Source organism: Tursiops truncatus, chromosome 1, assembly GCF_011762595.2.
Source record: "Tursiops truncatus isolate mTurTru1 chromosome 1, mTurTru1.mat.Y, whole genome shotgun sequence".
Lineage (NCBI taxonomy): Eukaryota > Metazoa > Chordata > Mammalia > Artiodactyla > Delphinidae > Tursiops > Tursiops truncatus.
The window spans coordinates 33,273,939-33,293,818 of NC_047034.1; the positions used below are offsets into that span (position 1 = coordinate 33,273,939).

The window sequence follows — 19,880 nt, forward strand, 5'->3', positions numbered from 1 at the left end:
TGAGGTATTGGGGGGAGGTCATGCCAGTTGGCACTGGCAGAGGTTGAAGACAACCTGCCTGAGAGGTTTGAAGGTGCTTTTGTATCGGGAGAAAGCAGGCTAGATGACCTGGTTGTGTGATCCAAACAAGCTCCACCTCATTGTCCTTTGCATCTCTCTTTTAGCATTTCTTGTAGTGATTCGTGTATATACTAGGCTTATTCTCACCCAATTAGCGACAACACTAGGATGCTGTTTCTCCGCTCCAGCCACCTCTGGGGAGTAAGAATGAATAAGTTAACACTGAGAAACACAGGGAGCGGCTTTTCAGCTTTCTGAAGAGCTGAAAAGGCGACCTCTGATTATGCTTTTAGCTTTTTCCCCTCCCTGTTTTTTGATCTCCCAGGACATGTTTATGAATATCACAAGATCCTGCAATTTCCTCAAATGATCTCTCTTGAAACCTCACAACTCTTAGTGGTCCAGGTCCTGCGACTCTCTTTCCCCGGACTGGATCTACTCTATGGTAGGGACGGCTCAGCCTCCTGACTCTCTAGCCATCCAGTTGGCCCATCTATGGTTTCTGGAGGCCTCACCGGAAGCTCTTATGGAAGATGGGTTGGCGAGGCCGGAAGTTGCGCCCTCACTACTCGCCGTTTCAAAATGCTGCTGAGGCCTTAGGGCCTGTGACTGACGCCCCCTCCCCCCCGGGCTCTGCGGGGGAGCTACTCATGGAGCGGCCGTAAGGTGTGGCTTTTGGGTTTAGTCGGCGGGGTGCCGGGAGGCCGGGGGTGGGAAGTGGAGAGTGGGGAGCGGGCGCGGCGCGGCCAGTTCTGCAGGCCCCGGAGCCGGGGTAGCGGGCGGGAGGAGCTAGAGGCGTGGGTGGCGGCGTGGGGACGGTCGCACAGGGCGGAAGAAGGGCTGGTGGAGGAAGGGTTATAAGATGAGAATCAGCAGAGGACAAAAATGGAGGTGGAGTGACGTGATGCAGGTCGGCCAACAGGTTACAAACCAAATCGAAATAGATTGACGATGCTTAATTGGACGCAAAATATGAGGATGACTGAGGCACTTTGGAGGAAAGGTGGGAAAGAGGGAGGCGGAGAGAGTGACATTGAGGTGTCTTCGAGATTTTAAGGCAGTAATTTTCAGGGCTGCGGACCATCTGTCTCAGAGGCACTTGAGTGCTTTTTTGAAGAATGCTCACTTGGGGGCCACACCCAGACTTCCTCTAACAGAATGCCAGGAGCTGGGGCTCGGGAATATGTATTTTAATCAGCACATTTCCCAGTTGATTCTTGTACACCCTCAAGTTTGAAAACCAGTGTTTTAAAGCGACACCCGGAGAAAATGCTGCTTCTGTTTTCCTTCATCCGGAAAGATCTATTAGTTACGAAGCTGCTCCGTGCTTTGGGATGTTGGCACGGGGAACAAGTATCAAAGATAACTTGGTACCTTTTGGTATTAAATTTTACTACATCTCAGTTTGGGCTTAGTTCCCTCCCTCCTCATACATTCCTGCTATGAAAAATTAATTTAGTTTAGAAGTATTTATTTCGGAATATTTTGTTTCACAGTACGGTCAGGATCACAATTTTTTATTTTAAAGTTTTTTAAAAAACTAAAATACTACTTGCCTGTTGTTAAAAAGAAAAAAAAAAGCACAGTACAGAAGTGTGTAAAGTTAATTGTCCATTAACGTGTCCCTAACCTGTCCCCTCCTCAAGCTAGCTACCCTTAACTGCTTGGTATTATGTCCTTCCTGACTTTTTCCACACATACTCGCATTTTTAAACAACAGTGGGGTCATTTTGTGTCTACTGTTCTGTACCTTAAGTTTTTCAAATAACATCAGGGACAGCTTTCCATAAAGTCTACATATAATATTTTCTTTTAAGGGCTTGCGTAGTATTGAATTATAGGGTTGTACAAGAATTTCTTTAACCAGCTCCCCATTGATGGATTTTTAGGTTGTTTCCTAGCGTATTGTTTGTTTTGCAAACTGCTGGAGCATACTCTTGCTACACACTTCACCTTTTTAGTTGTGTAACAGACCTGGTAAGAACTAAAACAACATCTGAATGGTAGTTTCTTTTTTAAAAGAAAACAGTTGGTTTTATTACTTTAACATATTTAGTTGAAAGACAGTCAGACTGGTGTTTAGTAGAGGTCCTTAGGACTTTAAAGAATTGATAAGAATGATTAGTTCTGCTGACTTCTGACAAGAAGCTTTTATTTTTTTTTATTTTATTTTTTTTTTTTTTGCGGTACACGGACCTCTCACTGTTGTGGCCTCTCCCGTTGCGGAGCACAGGCTCCGGACGCGCAGGCTCAGCGGCCATGGCTCACGGGCCCAGCCACTCCGCGGCATGTGGGATCTTCCCAGACCGGGGCACGAACCCGTGTCCCCTACATCGGCAGGCGGACTCTCAACCACTGCGCCATCAGGGAAGCCCAGAAGCTTTTATTTTAATTAGTCTTTAAATCACAGTTATCTTCAAAGGTAGAGATTTGAAGATGAGGTGTAGGAGTCTTTTGGACTAAGTGTAGGGTAAAAACCACTCTTCTGTTATCATTGAGAGATGTATAAGACTGTTCCTTCTCTGTATGATTTCAATCCAGTAGGGGACACACATAAAGACATAAATATAATGTTGTGAGTGTTTTAATAGAGGTGCTGTGGTGTCATCAGCTTCCTTTGGGGAGTCAGAAAAGCCTTGACCAAGGAGGTAACTGGAATAGTATTTCCAAGATTACTAGTTTTTTCAAGATACAATAGATAAACACATGGAATTGTTGTCATTTCTTACACATTTGCTGTGTACCATTCAATAAGGTAATTAAAACCTATTGTTTTAATTTAATATTGTTATTTTCTATTTTCCCACCTTTTTAAGGAAATATTTTAAAGTTTCACAGATGTGTCATTTTATTTACCTTTAAATATGTCAGGATGTAGCTCTTATCAGGTTAGGATTTTTTAAAAATTTACCACAGTGCCTTTCTACTACCATTTACAGCTTCTTAATAGTATCTAATACCTAGTACATAATTAAAAATTTCCTGATTGTTTAGGAAAAAATGACATTTTACAGATGGCTTGTTTGAATTAGGACTTGAACAAGGTCCACACATTGTATTAGGGTAGTGTTTTTTAAGTCTCTATAACAGTCTGTCCACTTCAACAGTAATGCTGCACCCAAGACCCTGTAGAATTTCCTACATTCTGGATTTGCCTAATTGCCTGCTTTTAGTATTGTTTAGTTATTCCTCCATCCTCCATTTTTTCCCCCTACAAACACATATTAGTTAGATCTAGAAGCTTGATTAGATTTGGATTGGGGGTGGGGGGCCAAGAATATTTCATAGGAGGTACTGGGTGCTTCCAGTTGCTTCACACAGGAAGTACATGATGTGTGAATGCTGCTCTTTCTAGAGATAAATTTGGTCAGTGGGTCAAATGCTGTAAGCCTGCTCAGTGTGTTTTTAAGTCCCCCCTTCCCCCAACCTTTCACTTATATGGTTTTAACACTTATTAATGATTGTTGAGGAGATGACATTTAACTGGAGACTGGAAGGTTTAGGATGAGTCAGTCTTGTACAGAGAACTGTGTTCAAAATGAAGGAACAATGTGTGCAAAGGCCCGGTTTGAGAAACTAAAAGATCAGTGTGGATGAGGTGCAGGGAGTGTAAGGAAGAGCAGTGTAAGTTGGAAAGACTGGCAAGGTGCTGAGGGCCTAGGCTCTTTATTTTTCAAACAGTAGCAAGCAGTGGAGCAGGGCCTGGCAGGGTAGGATTGTTTATTTTATTTTGGTTTTTTAATCCTTCTGGCTGTAGTGTGGAGTTTGGATTGAAGTGGGGTTAGAGAGACAGTTAAGAGTCTATTGCAGTGACACAGGCAAGAAATAACATTTTTTGATTTGGGGAATTGATGGTGAAGATGAAGAGAGGGCGTGGTTTTGAAAGATTTAGGAGTTAAAATCCATAAAGTTTGATGATGTGATAATGGGGGAAGAGGGAGAGGTCAAGATGACTCTAGCTTTCTGGTTTGAGAAACTGAATGTAAAAGGATAAGCTTTAGTCTTGGGCAAGTTATTTGACTTCTTTTTTTTTGTGGTACGCGGGCCTCTCACTGTTGTGGCCTCTCCCATTGCGGACGTGCAGGCTCAGCGGCCATGGCTCATGGGCCCAGCCGCTCCGCAGCATGTGGGATCTTCCCGGACCGGGGCACGAACCCGTGTCCCCTGCATCGGCAGGTGGACTCTCAACCATTGCGCCACCAGGGAAGCCCTATTTGACTTCTTTAAGCCTCAGTCTTCTGTATTAAGGAGAGGCTAACAGTACCTAACCCTGTTGCACTCAAAACAGATTCCAGGTGAAAAAGGGAAAAGATCTTGCTTTGGGTTCAGAGCCCATCAACTGACTTCATTTCTCACATACATCCGAGAACAATTCCTTTCCTCATGGTATTTTTCTCTCCTATTCTTTCCAGTGTTCTCCCATTTTAAAGTCCTCCCACTGCTATTGCCATTCCCTCTCATTCCTCCTCTGCCTTGCAATCAAAAGTAATTTGTCTTTCTCTGAACTTCTGTGGCCCTTAAATCAGTATCTTTTTAATGGCACAACACTTTCTACCAGATGTTAAACCATTATTGACGTTTAAATTCTTCAGAGCTGCCAAGCGGTCAAGTCTTGTTCCTACTAAGATGCTGAACTGGCATGACTGCTGACTCCTTTCTCTCAAATCATCCCTAGAGGGACTATAAAAGGAAAATACTGTGAGAAACAAATGGGTGATGTGGACTTTTTTGAACTGCTTTGTGGGGTGGAGGTGGGGGTTGGGGGAGGGTGGGTCTTTGGCCTAGGACAGGAGTCAGGCAGGCATAGCTGTAGGAGAATAAAACTGTGGAAGAAGGGAAATATTGGAATACTGCTCTAGTTGCTCTCCTGCCTCAGTACTTTGGAATTACCTTTTTCTACACTTGCTGTGACTCAACCCTAGTCCAGCTTTCCTTAAGAGTAAATCAGGGCATTACAGAAGCATATACTTGTGAGGAGGAGTTGAGAAAAAAAACAAGTGATGACTGACTTTAGGCAGTCACTTCTCTGTCCGTTACCTTCTTAATTCTTAGGTCTCCCCAAATCCCTATCATAATGCTGTATCTCCCTGGGGAACAGAAGGTGAATCCTTGGTCTGAGCTGTGATTGTGTGGGATGGATAGTGATTGTGGTTATCTGGTGCTTGGGATTTTCTACTTTAGTGTTCATCTCCTACCTTACTCCAGCTTACTGTGGCTGATTTTGGCTGGAATTTGGTCTTCTCCCTTATGCTTTGCCAATCAGAATAGCTGCTGTCCTCTAGGGAAAAATAACAGTGTTGAAGAGCACAGGTATTTCAATAGGAGAACAATATATAGGCTTCATTGGAACATAAGTAATAGAACAGATGGATCAAGAGTTTAAAGTTAGGGCTTCCCTGGTGGCTTAGTGGTTAAGAATCTGCCTGCCAATGCAGGGGACACAGGTTTGAGCCCTGGTCTGGGAAGATCCCACATGCCGTGGAGCAACTAAGCCCATGCGCCATGACTACTGAGCCTGTGTGCCACAACTACTGAGCCTGTGTGCTACAACTACTGAAGCCCGTGCACCTAGAGCCCGTGCTTTGCAACAAGAGAAGCCACTGCGATGAGTAGCCCTCTCTCGCTGCAACTAGAGAAAGCCTGTGCACAGCAATGAAGACCCAATGTAGCCAAAAATAAATAAATAAAATAAAATTTTAAAGAAAGTTTAAAGTTAGACTGATAATCATTCTAGAGGAAGTAGGGATGATATTAACAACTTGAAACAAGAATAAGCAGAGGCTGATAGAACCAAGCAGAAATAGTAGCCTTGAAAAATATAGTGGTTGAAATAAAGAACATCACATCAGATGGATGTAACAGAATGGATACAATTGAGTGAATTAGAATTCTAGATTGAGGAAAACTCCCAGAACAAAGGAGAAAAGGACAAAGAAAAAAACATATAAATGAAAAGTTAAAAGATAAGGAGAATAGATGTAGAGGTACTCACATCTGAATAATAGGAATCTTAGAGAAATAAAAATGGAAAGGAGGAAGTATTGAAGAAATAATGGAAAAATTGTTCTCTTTTAGAATTAAAAAGGAAAAAGAAAGTCCCCAGATGGAAGGGTTTCTTAGAGTGCTAAAAATAAGAGGTCAGGAAAAACTCACTTCTAGACATATTATAGTGAAATTTAAGTGTATCACAACAAAAGAAAATTGTAGGAGCCTCAGAGAGAAAGAACAGATCACACACAAAGGAGCAAAAAATGAATTGACATCAGAGTTCTGAACAACATTGCTAAATGCAAGAAGACAAAAGTGTTTTTAGGGTTTTGTAGGGAAACTTAAGAGTTTTATACCTAACCACATTTATTTAAATAGGAGGGGATGATACAGATATTTTCAGGCATATGAAGTATTGGAAGCCTTGCCACCTAAAGGCCCACATTGAAGACAGTTCTAGATGAAGTACTGAGAGATTCAAATCCAGAAAATGTTACAAGAGATATATGAAATAAAGGTAATCAGATACCTTATCATTTATTGTTGTAAAGGCTAAGGCCAAAGGGGAAAAAAAAAGAGAGAAAAGGAAAATTCAAGAGAGGGGAAAAGATATCTGCCCCAGAATTTAAAGTCCAAATGATATCATGCTGAAGTTCATATCTTATTAGCAGGGAGACAGAGATACAATTTTAAGAAAGGTAAAAGGAAGAGTAGGACAAACTAGAATGCTAAATTCAGATGGTAGAGACAGGGAGTTCCCTGGTGGTCCAACGGTTAAGACTTGGAGCTCCCAGTGCAGGGACCGGGGTTCGATCCCTGGTCAGGGAACTAGATCCCACATGCCACAACTGAAAGATCCCAAGTTCCACAACTAAGACCCGGTGCAGCCAAATAAATAAATAAATATTAAAAAAAAAAAAGTGGGGGAGACTTCCCTGATGGCACAGTGGTTAAGACTCCATGCTCCCAATGCAGGGGGCCCAGGTCCCATCCCTGGTCAGGGAACTAGGTCCCACATGCATGCCGCAACTAAGAGTTTGCATGCCGCAACAAAGGAGCCCACGTGCTGCAACTACGGAGCTGGTGAGCCACAACTAAGGAGCCCACCCGGTGCAACCAAATAATAAGTAAATATTTAAAAAAAAAAAGAAAGAAACTCTTTGGACATTCCAAAACTTGTTCTTAAAAAAAAAAAGAAAAGAAAAAAGATGAAAGAGAAGATTTATAGATATCAATTACATTAAATGGACTAAATTCACCAAAGATAAAAATTGACAAATTGGATTAAAAAACTCAAAATCCAGATATATGCTTTTTACAAGGGCACGCCAAAAGTTTAAGGGCATGCAAAAATTGAAATTAAAAGATTGGGGAAATACATGCCTGGAAGTACTAACTAAAAGAAAGTTGGCATGACCATACTAATACAAGATAAAATATACTTGAAGACAGAATGTCTTAATTGGGATGGAAAGAAACACTACATAATTATAATCACTATATATTAATCACTCACCAAGAAGATATAGCAGTTTAAAGCATGAATGCCTCTGATTAAAAATCCTTACAACAGATGAAGTGAAATTGGTAGAACTACACTGGGATCAATGGAGAGATCCACCATCATGGTGGGAGATTTCATTACATCTCTTAATTAATTGTATGTCAAGCTGACAGATTGGCAGAAATAGAAGAGTGTAAAAAACCAACAAGCTTAACCTAATGAACATAGAGTTTTGCACGCATTTAGTATGGAATTGATCATCAACTAGACCATGGTGAAAGCCGTAACAATTTCAAAGATCAGGTTTTATGCAGAGGGTGATCTCTCCCACTGTGTTGCTAAATTAGTGGTTAATCACAAAAACATACATTTGAGAAATACAGTATACATAGGCATAGCTATATAATTCATGGATTAAATAAATTATGGAAATTTAAAAATACCTACAGCTGAATGAGAATGAAGACTTTATATATCAACACCTATGAGCTGAATAAAAAAGTAGTGCTGGGGTAGGAGGGGGAAGGAATTTTTAGCCTTAAATATTCAATTATAAAAGGAGTAAACTAAGTGTCTAATTTATAATAATCAGGAAATGAACAGAATAAATTTTTTAAAGTAGAAGAAGTAATAAGATATGTTAAACAATATCACGAATGGAAAGAAGGATGCAACTGTCCACTAAATAAAGATGAAAAGAATGCTATCAACTATATGCCAGCAATTTTGAAGACTTAGACAAAATGGAAGAAGAAAAAAGCTTGAATAATCTAATATTTGTTAAGCTAAAGCAGCAATTAAAAGTCTTCCCACAGGACTTCCCTGGTGGCGCAGTGGTTAAGAATCTGCCTGCCAATGCAGGGGACACGGGTTTGAGCCCTGCTCCAGGAAGATCCCACATGCTACAGGGCAACTAAGCACTTGTGCCACAACTACTGAGCCTGCGCTCTAGAGCCCATGAGCCACAGCTGCTGAGCCCGTGTGCCACAACTACTGAAGCCCGTGCACTTAGAGTCTGTGCTCTGCACCAAAGAGAAGCCACCACAATGAGAAGCCTGTGCACCACAACGAAGAGTAGCCCTTGCTCGCTGCAGCTAGAGAAAGACCGCGCACAGCAGCGAAGACCTAACACAGCCATAAATACATACATACATAAATCTTTCCACAAAGAAAGCACTGGGTTTTATAAGTTTTATAAGTTTTATAGGTCAGAAATCTTTCAAAGACTAGAACATCTCAATTTTGTTATAGAATTTTTTTTCAGGCAATAGACAAATAGGGACTATTTGCCAGCTAACCCTGACATCCAAATGAGACAAAAACTTGACAGTGGGAAATAACAGACTTATTTCATTCACCAGCAGAGACTTTACAACCTAAACAAAATATTAGCAAATCAAAACCAACAGTATGCAAAAAAGGATAATATCCAAAACCAAGTTGGATTTATCTCAGGTGTGCAAGGATATCTATATTAGAAAATCCATAAATGAAATTCAAAATTTACCACATTAATAGATTAAAAAACCAAAAAAATCATGATCATTTTGATAGGTGCAGAAAACGCATTTTCTAAATCACTCTTCCATGATATAATCCTTTTTTTAAAAAAATTTATTTTGTTGAAGTATAGTTGATTTACAATGTTGTGTTAGTTTCAGGTGTACAACACAGTGATTCAGTTATATATATATTCTTTTTCAGATTCTTTTCCCTTACTGGTTATTACAAAATGCTGAGTATAGTTCCCTGTGCTATACAGTGGGGCCTTGTTATCTATTTTGTATGTAGTAGTGTGTATGTCCATGATATATTCTTCTTTTTAAAATTTTTTTTAACCACATTAAAAAAATTTATCTATTTGGTTGCACTGGGTCTTAGTTGTGGCAGGTGGGCTCCTTAGTTGTGTCATTCGAACTCTTAGTTGCAGCATGTATATGGGATCTGGTTCCCTGATCAGGGATCAAACCCTGACCCCCCTGCATTGGGAACTCGGGATCTTATGCACTGTGCCACTAGGGAGGTCCCCATGATATATTCTTAATGAGGAGCAAAAGGAACCCTTTCAAGATGATAAAGAATAACCATAAGAAAAAAATAGAGAAAACATGTTATGTAGGGAAACATTAGAAGCACTCCCTTTAAAATCAGAGACAAAAATGCCTGATACCGTGTGTACTCAACATTGTATTGACAGTCCTAAGCAGTAATGTAAGATGAGTAGAAGAAATTAGAGGCACAAGAATTGGAAAGGAAGGAATAAAATTTTATCTGCAGGTGATATGGTCATTTACATAGAAAACAGAAGGATCCACAGACAAGTTATTAAAAATAATTACGTAAGTTTAGCAGGTGACTGGATATAAGATTATTGAAAGTCACTTGTATTTCTGTACATATGCAAAAACCACTAAAAAGCAGTGGAAGAGAAGGCATCACAGTAGTATCAATACCAACTTTAGAAATCAGTCTAACACAAATGTGCTAGACCTCTAAAGGGAAAATTGTACAACTTTTCTAAGAGATATTAAATAAGATCTTAATAGAGGAATGTGTCATGTTAATGAATTGAAAAACAGTTTGATCTATATATTAAATGTAATTTCATTCATAATCCCAACAGGGATTTTCATGAAACTTGATGATGCTAAATTTTATATAGAAGAGTTAAGGACCCAAGAATAGCTGGTCACTTCTAAAAAGGAATGGGAGGGGAAGACTTGCCCTGTGGGATGGCAAGACTCCTGATAAGATAGAAGAATTAAGATAGTGCCAGGGGCTTCCCTGGTGGAGCAGTGGTTAAGAATCTGCCTGCCAATGCAGGGGACACAGGTTCAAGCCCTGGTCCGGGAAGATCCCACATGCTGCCGAGCAACTAAGCCCGTGAGTCACAACTACTGAGCCTGTGCTTTAGAGCTGGTGAGCCACAACTACTGAAGCCCACGCACCTAGAGCCTGTGCTCTGCAACAAGAGAAGCCACGGCAATGAGAAGCCCGCGCACCGCAACAAAGAGTAGCCCCCGCTTGCTGCAACTAGAGAAAAGCCCGCGTGCAGCAACGAAGACCCAGTGCAGCCAAAAAAACTTTAAAAAATAAACTTAAAAAAAAAGTGTCAAATTGTATAGACAGGAAGATCAGACCAGTGGACTAGAATAGAAAACTCATAAACACTCATGCATGTTGATACACGACAAAGGTGGCTGTCAGTCAAGAAGGTCATGTTCAATAAATTCAGCTGGGAAAAAAATGGCCATCCATATAGAAAAAGAGTAAAACTGACCTCTAAAAAGAAAAAAGTCAACTCTAGACGGATTAAGGGTTTAAATGCCATAAACAAAAATTTAAAAGTTTTAGTAGACATCCCCCTCCCACACACACACAAATCTTAGTAGACAGTCTAGGTGAAAATGAGACCTTGGAGAGTAAAAGATTGTTTAACCCAGGCAGAGATCATTGACTAAAAAATAAAAGATTGATAAATATAAATTTGACTTAATTAAAATTAAGTTTTTGCTCAAAAAGATTTTTCCACCTTCTAGAAAATGGAAAGGAGGTTAAAAATTGGGAGAAGATATTTGCAGGACATCCAATTGACAAAGGGTTAATATTAAAAATATATATAGAACTATTACAAATCAGTAAGTATAACAAAATCAATTAGAAAAGTGTGTAAACGACAACACATTTCACAGAAGAGGAAACACATATGGCTGATAAGCATGTAAAGAGATAGCATCATTAGTGATCAGGGAACTGTAGACCAAGCCCATACCTATTTGATTGGGAAAAATTAAAAAGTCTTAGGACATTAGATGTTGGAAAGGAGGTAGATTCACAGGGTATCTTATACATTGCTGATAGGATTATAAATTGGTACAAACACTTTGAGGACAGTTTGGTGTCAGATCCTAAAGTTGAATATTCATATATGCTATAACCCAGCAATCTGTCTTGTAGATATGCCCATGAGATACTTTTTGGCACATATAGAAGAACGTTAATAGCACTATTCATGATAGTGAAAGCCTAGAAACAACTCAAATGTCCATCACACACTGGAAATATACAGCAAAGTAAATAAAGAATAAAATACGCTATGACATGGATGAACATTGAAAACATTATGCTAAATGAAATAAGCCAGACACAAGGACAAATATTGTATGATTTCATTTATATGAGGTACCTAGAATGGGCATATTCATAGAGACAGAAAGTAGGGTAGTGGTTACCAGGGTCTCTGGGGAGAGGGGATAGTGAGGAGTTATTGTTTTATGAGTACAGAGTTTCAGTTTGTGGTGATGAAAAAGTTCTGGTGATGCATAGTGGTGATGGTGTACAACATTGTGAATGTACTTCATGTCACTGAATTGTAAATTTAAAAATGGTAATGGGGTAGGGAAGGGAAGGACTGGGAGTTTGGGATTAGCAGATGCAAATTATTATATATAGAATGGATAAACAACAAGGTCCTACTGTATAGTACAGGGAACTGTATTCAGTATCCTGTGATAAACCATAATGGAAAAGAATATGAAAAAGAATTTATATATGTGTAACCGAGTCACTTTGCTGTACAGCAGAAATTAAACACAACATTGTAAATCAACTATTCTTCAATAAAATTTTAAAAAATGGTAAATTTTTATGTTATATGAAGGAACTCAAGTGACAGGGAAGTAGGAATTTATTTTAGTGAAACAAAAATTCCTAAAATTACATACAACATACTTCCTTTTTTGTGAGTTAAAAGCAGCTAAACTGAAAATATGTACTTTTTAGGATTCCATTTTGATGCTGTAAAGTGCATAAAAAGGAAGGGAAGAAAATCAAAACAATTCAGGATGATTGTTGGGAGGAGGCAGGGGAATGGGAGGGGGAATCTTATGGGTAAATATAGACTGTTGCCAGAGTCCTAGTTTGTGGATGTTTATTGCATTATTAAGAAAACGCAAGTAAAAGTGGGCCATGTGTGGATGAACAATGAGAGTATGTATTGAAGGAAAGAATTGTGATTAATTCTGTGTACTTGAAGTCTAATGGGAAAAAAATATTGCTAAGTGGGGACTTCAGAGCTGTTCTGAGTTTAAAATCTTGACTTCAGCAGTTTCCTAATTGTGTGATCTTGGGCAAATAATGTCCCTGTGCTTCTCTTGCTTCATTTATAAAGTAAGGATAATAATAGTGCCTACATCATAGGATTATTTAAGTATTAAACAGATTAATATATGTGCTGGTACAGATTAAGCTCTATATAAGTCTTTGCCATTTATTTCTTATGATGCTATGTGCTGAGTTCTGTGGGATGAACATCCCATTCTATGCGTTGGTTCTGGTGGTCTCGCTTGTAGTCTGTCATGCAGCTGGAGTTAGGTGTCACCTGAGGCTGGAATGTCCCAAGATGTGTGATACTTTGAAGGGTATGGTTGGAAAGCTGAGCTCAGCTGGATGACTGAGCCTCTCCACGTGGCCTTTTTGTGTGGTCACCAGTAGAGTAGCCAGTTGGGAGATGTGGTTTATTGGGGGCCATTTTTGGAAATTGTCCAAACTATTATTAATATTTGTATCCATCGTGTTGTTCTACTATGTACATAATTGACAGTTTAGGCACTGGGGATATATTAATGAACAAATAAATAGAAATCCCTTCCCACTTACAGCTTATGTTTTACATGATAAAAATTAAAATGTATATACTGTGTTGGTTGGTAACAAGGACAGTGAAGAAAAGAAGAATAAAGCAGGGAAGGAGATAGGGAATACTGGGGGCTGGGAGTAGCAGTTTTTAAAATGTGTGGTCACATTTAAAATGTGTGGCCTCATTGATAAAATGACATTTTGAGCAAAGACAAAAGGAGGAGGTTAGGAGCCAGAGGGGCAAGGGTGGAAGCAAGAAAACCTTTACGAGCTAAGGCAGTTCAGAGATGGGCAGTTTGGTTAGTGTAGTAATGACGGAGGTAGTGAGAAATGCTTTGATTTTGGATATATATTGAAGATAGAGCTTCAGAATTTATTCATAGACTGGGTGTGAAGTGTGAGAAAAAAAGGAATTGAGGATAACTTCACGGTCATTGACCTGAGCAACTGGAAGGATGGAGCTGCCATTTAATGAGATGGGGGAGACTATAGCACTAGCAGGTTTAGGGAGATGAGGTGTTTTTTGTTTTTGTTCTTGTTTAATTTTTGAATTTTATTTTATTTATGTTTTTATACAGCAGGTTCTTATTAGTCATCAATTTTATACACATCAGTGTATACATGTCAATCCCAATCGCCCAATTCATCACATCACCCCCCCACACCGCTTTCCCCCCTTGGTGTCCATATGTTTGTTCTCAAGATGAGTTTTTTTTTTAATAAGGTTTGAAATGCCAGTTAAACGCTATTTGCTTTAAAATGACAAGTTATGGGACTTCCCTTGTGGCACAGTGGTTAAGAATCTGCCTGCCAGTGCCGGGGACACAGGTTTGAGCCCTGGTCCAGGAAGATCCCACATGCCACGGAGCAACTAAGCCCGTGCGCCACAACTACTGAGCCTGTGTGCCACAACTAATGAAGCCCAAGCACCTAGAGCCTGTGCTCCACAACAAGAGAAGCCACTGCAATGAGAAACCTACGCACCGCAACGAAGAGTAGCCCCCGCTCGCCACAACTAGAGAAAGCCCACGAGTAGCAACGAAGACCCAGCACAGCCAAAAAATAAACAAACAAATAAATAAATTTACAAAAAATCCCTACAAGTTATGCTTGTATCCTGTTTGACTTCCCATTTTGTAGCAAGGGAAGCTGATAGAAGTGTTGCAGGAAAGAGAGTGGGGCATGAGAGGATGGTCACGTCCCAGGTCTCAGGCAAGTCCGAGTGTGGGTTCTTGGCTTTGCGCAGGAAAGAATTCAAGAGCAAGCCGTAGTAAAATGAAAGATGATTTATTCAGGGAGAAACACACTCCGTAGAGAGAGTGTGGGCCATTTCGGAAGGTGAGAGAGGCACCAGGGTATGGGGTTGTCAGTTTTTATAGGGGTGGGTAATATTATAGGCTAATGAGTGGGAGGAGTATTCCAGCTATATTGGGGAAGGGGTGGGGATTTTCAGGAATTGGGCCACCAATTTTTGACCTTTATGGTTGGCCTTAGAACTGTCGTGGTACCTGTGGGTGTGTCATTTAGCTTGCTGATGTGTTACAATGAGTGTATACTGAGGCTCAAGGTCTAGTGGAAGTCGACTTGTCCTCCATCTTGGACCTAGTTGGTTCTAACCAGTTTATGTCAGGTTCTTAGGCTGTGCCATTCTTTCAAAGGTTGTGTTGCAGGAAGGGGGACCCCTTCCAGGGCCCGAGAGTGGGCTCTTGTCTAACACTCAGAAATGAATTGTCTGAGTAGACACACGTGCTGACAAAGCAAGAGACTTCATTGGGAAGGGACGCCCGGGCAGAGTAGGAGGGTAAGGGAACTCAGGAGGACTGCTCTGCCACAAGTGGCTTTCAGTCTTGGGTTTTATGGTGATGGGATTAGTTTCCGGATTGGCCAGTCATTTTGACTCAGGGTCCTTTCTGGTGGCGCGCAACCGCTCAGCCAAGATGGATTCCAGCGAGGAGGATTCTAGGAGGTTAGTAGGACATGTGGACTGGCGTCTCCTCTTTCCTCTTGACCTTTCCCATATTATTCCGGTTGGTGGTGGCTTGATAGTTCCTTACCAAGGATCTCCTGTCCTAAAATAACTCATGCCAATTGTTACTGCTTTGCTTGGCCAGGGTGGGCAGTTTCAGTCAGTGTTTTACCTAACAGTTGTGCCCTGCCCCCTTCCTGTCTCAGAAGGAGGGTTGAATTTATACTTTGTTGTCATTAATAAGTCTTCTCAGAAGAGTGAGGAACCTTGTTAGCTGTAAACCAGACTCTGTTGATTTTTTTTTTTTACAATGTGGACCAGTTTTTAAGTCTTTATTGAATTTGTTACAATATTGCTTCTGTTTTATGTTTTGGATTTTTGATGGGGAGGCATGTGGGATCTTAGCTCCCCGACCAGGGATCGAACCCACACCCCCCTCATTGGAAGGTGAAGGCTTAATCACTGGACTGCCAGAGAAGTCCCCAGGCTCTGTTGATTTTTTTATTTATAAATTTCACTGACGTTTGTCACCTTTTTACTAGAAAAAGTTCTGAAGGTAAACTCAAGTTTATTTAAAAATTTATTTTCCTTCTCTATAGCTTTTTTTTTTTAAGGACAAAAGTTAAAAGGTGAAAAACTTTAATTAAACCTTACCCTTTATTTCAGTTCATGCTATATCTTTCCTTTGATGATGTATGTCCACCTTGGTTCAACCCATTTTATAGGTATTTAGGTATTTACTCTTTGGGCTTGGCACATTTTAAAAGCTGCTTTAACTGATACTGAATATTTTGACTCTGACTTTCCTGTGGTCTCTTGCCAAGACATGTTGCAACATGTTGCAGAGGTTTTCCTTGGTGCTCTTGGAGTCTTTAAATCTATTACTTAATCTTGGTAATTCCCCCAGCCCTGCATCTGTCTCCTAGGGGGTGCTCTTGAGCACTGTCCAAGAGAGGAGGAGATACCAGAGAACTGGGGAGGTAATGATTGCAAATTTCACTTTCAGCCAAAACAGTTTACTCATTATCATCAGTGTAGAGGTTGGAGCATGCCTGAACCTGTTTCTCTTGCAGGCTTCACTTGAGGGAAGTATAGATGGTTCTTATTCTTAGTGAAGCTCTTCAGTTTTTTGCAGGATCTGAACTAGAAAGTGATCAGAAGGGTAACAAGAACCTCAGCATGGGTACATTGCACTTGTGTAGGGTGCTGTGATATATGTGTTTCTTTTACTTCTGCTGGTTGCTTTTTTTGTAAATCCTAAAGAGAATTTTCTACTTTAGAAGAGATTTTTACAATTTTTTTCCTTTTAGATTTATCAGCAGACTTCATTTCACCACTGCCAAAATGACAACATTTTCCACCTCTGCCCATTGTTCAACATCTGACAGTGCTTGCAGGATCTCTCCAGAACAAACCAATCAGGTAACTTATTTTTAGGCATTCCTATTTTTCTTTAAGTTTTTAAAAATTAAATTGGGTCATGTAACTGACTTCACTGACTGTAGGATTTCATTCAGAGCAGAAAAGATTCCTTTTTTAAATGTCATATTAGGGAAACTAGTAAACAGTATCAATGCTTATAAATTTGAATTGATCATTGATTAAATAAATACTTGGAGGTTACAGATTGCTCAAAATGGCACATTTTAAACACCTATCCTGTTTTAGGGTATGGATGGCTAGTGGAGGATTTGGGGCCAAGTTATATATTTGTCTTCCTTCTCACTTCATTGTATATAATTTGTTTTCTTTAAAAATCAGTTTTAAATTGTAAATATAGTAAGTGTATTCTTATAAAAAATTCAGTCTTTATCATGTATTTATAAAGTATTTATCTGTAGAGATTCCTTTGATCATCTCCTCCCTTCTTCTGCCTAAGTCCCTTCCCTCTGAGATAACACTATTATCAATTTGGTGTGTCTTGTTCCAGATCTTTTCCTCTAACATAAAATACATAATTTTGTTTTGTGGTTTCATAAACATTGCACCATATATATATTATGTACCTTAATTTATGATAAAGATGGAATTTGATTTGATGGGGGAAAATGTGGCTTATGTAATAAATGGTTTTGACTTAATTGGCCATCCCTGAAAGGAAGCAAATGAAGACCTCAAACCTTGTACAAAAACAAATTCCGGAGAGATAAAGATTTAAATGTAAAAAGTGAAATGATAAAAAATATTAGAAGAAAATTTAGGAAGTATTTTGAAACTTTAGAATAAGAGAGACCTTAAATAAGACAAAACCAAGGAGGGACTTCCCTGCTGGTGCAGTGGCTAAGGCTCCATGCTCCCAATGCAGGGGGCCCAGGTTTGATCCCTGGTCAGGGAACTAGATCCCACATGCATGCCGCAACTAAGAGTTTGCATGCCGCAACAAAGTGGCCCGCCTACCACAACCAGTGCAACCAAATAAATAAATATTAAAAAAAAAAAAGACAAAACCAAGGAGGCTGTAAGAGGATGAGAGAGACAAATTTGATCATATAAAATGAAAAAAATTAAATTCTGTGACTAAAGACAGACTGTATAATCAGAGTCAGGAGATGGCAAACAAAGTCACTATTCCTTGTATGTATATACCACATCTTGTTTATCCATTCATCTGTCAGTGGTATTTAGGTTGTTTCCATCTTTTGGCTATTATGAATAATGCTGCTATGAACAGTGGTGTACAAATATTTGTTTGACTCCCTGGTTTTGGTTCTTTTGGATATATACCTAGGAGTGGAACTGCTGGGTCATATGGTAATTCTATGCTTAACTCTTTGAGTAACTGCCAAACCATTTTTCACAGTAGCTGCACCATTTTACATTCCCCCTAGCAGTGCTCAAGGGTTCCAGTTCCTTTACATCCTCGCCAACACTGGTTATTTTTTTCTTTTCTTTTTTCCTGTTATTATAGCCGTCCTAGTGGGTGTGAATGTGCTGCCTTTTGAAAACGTGATTTTTCAGGAAGTTAACAAGTAATAGACTGATCTTCTGTAGTTATTAGATGCTAAGTATGAACCAGGGTTTGTTAAAAAAAAAGTTTAAGGAGATTTGTTTTTCCCTTGGGGCTCAGAAACCAGTCTAATTGAAATGTAAATAGCAAATTTATTTTATGTTTATATCAGGTACGACCAAAACTGCCACTTCTGAAGATTTTGCAGGCAGCAGGTGCACAAGGTGAAATGTTCACTGTTAAAGAGGTAAGCCATCAAAGAAAATTCTCAGCTTAAAGAAAAGCTGAGAAGTATAATAGAAGCCTATGAATGTATGGTTCTGAAATCAGGCCTAAGAAAGGAAGTTCTATTCCTGTGGTACTGGAGAGGCATCTTTTGTTGTATTTTAAAGACCATCGAGGGACTTCCCTGGCAGTCCAGTAGTTAGGACTCCGTGCTTCCACTGCAGGGGGCATGGGTTCGATTCCTGGTTGGGGAACTAAGATCCAGCAAGCCGCATGGTGTGGCCAAAAAAAAAAAAAAAAAAAAAAGACACTGTCTATGATTTACAAGATATGCTGTGAGGCAGGAATTAAATGCAGTAGTTTTTCATTATAAATCTGTCAGATACTCTTTTGAGCACTGTGAGTTATTTTAAACATGCATTTAAATAACTTATTTAGTTTCTAAAGTTTTCTTTTAACACAGAAACAAATTGAATTCTTTAAGTGGAAAAGACTCAGTATTAAAATGTTAATCTCTTTGAACTGCTTGGATTTAGTAGGGTGAAGATCGAACCCTTCTTAAACAGAGGAAACAAAATTCTCAAGCTTCTTTTTGACTTTTCATAAAAGCTGTTAGCAATGCTATGCTCCTGAGTCATTCTACCTCTCAAGGAAACAAATCTGGAGGCATTTCAGATTTTCTTGAATACTCATATTTCTTTTATCATTTTAAATTAAGTTTGTCATTTTGGACTTTGTATGTAAAATTCTGGTAAGACTTTTTTCCAAACTGTTATTAAAGTGTGGATTTTTATATCAATAAAGTTGTTATAATGCATTATGCTGTCTCCTTCAGTAGCATGGCAGAGTTTGCCTGAGTTAAGACAGAGTTAATTACATATGTTTTATGGGGGAAATGTTGGACGGAGTCAGTTTACACAGTAAGCTCTTTATTATGAATCTTGACACTACTTGGTGCATAAAGAGGAATTTCCTAGTTTTTTACTTTTAAATATTGGTTATCAGTATGTGCATTGAGGCAATATGGTATAATGAGAATACTAGCATATAGAAATTCAGAGTAGTGTTTTTGAAGATCTTGTTTTGTATACTTGTAGTGGATTTATTTTTTTCTGGAAGTTGGACAGACATAAATATAAAACTTCCAGGACATCCCCGGTGGTCCAGTGGTTAAGACTCCACGCTCTCAATGCAGGGGGCACAGGTTCAATCCCGGTTTAGGAACTAAGATCCCACATGCCGCATGGCATGGCCAAAAACAAACAAACAAACAAACCTTCCTCCTTTTTCTTATAGTAGGTGTTCTTTCTCATCTTATTTTTCTCTAGATATTTGATTAGCTATGAGAGCTCCGTTAATATTGGGACATGTTGCCTGGGATGGATGGGAGCCTAAGAGCATCATTGCTTCAATATAATGGAAACAGTATTAGGAAAATTTTTGTGCAAATATCTTATAATTCTTGGGAAGTCAGGGCCTAAAGATAAAGATAGCTACTTTGGTCCGTTTGTGATCTGTGATAAAATTATTACTATCATTAAGTGAACTTAACT

The 19,880-nt window shown here is 39.4% G+C and overlaps 1 protein-coding gene across 8 annotated transcripts in view; it reads left to right on the forward strand.

The window, feature by feature from the left end:
- Positions 1–592: 592 nt before the first annotated feature.
- MDM4 (MDM4 regulator of p53) overlaps positions 593–19,880 on the forward strand; it is a 42,370-nt gene continuing 23,082 nt past the window's right edge. For 6 of the 8 annotated variants that reach the window (XR_012330669.1, XR_012330670.1, XM_019952698.3 and 3 more), the window contains exons 1-3: positions 593–726; positions 16,466–16,577; positions 18,275–18,349. Coding sequence is in view for 6 of the 8 variants with exons in the window: in XM_019952698.3 (XP_019808257.1) it covers positions 16,500–16,577; positions 18,275–18,349 (153 nt within the window). In the remaining 2 variants the exon portion in view is untranslated. Of the gene's footprint in view, positions 727–882; positions 1,064–15,932; positions 16,339–16,465; positions 16,578–18,274; positions 18,350–19,880 lie in introns of those variants that run through there. The other 2 variants (XM_019952699.3, XM_033852348.2) reach the window with 2 other exon arrangements.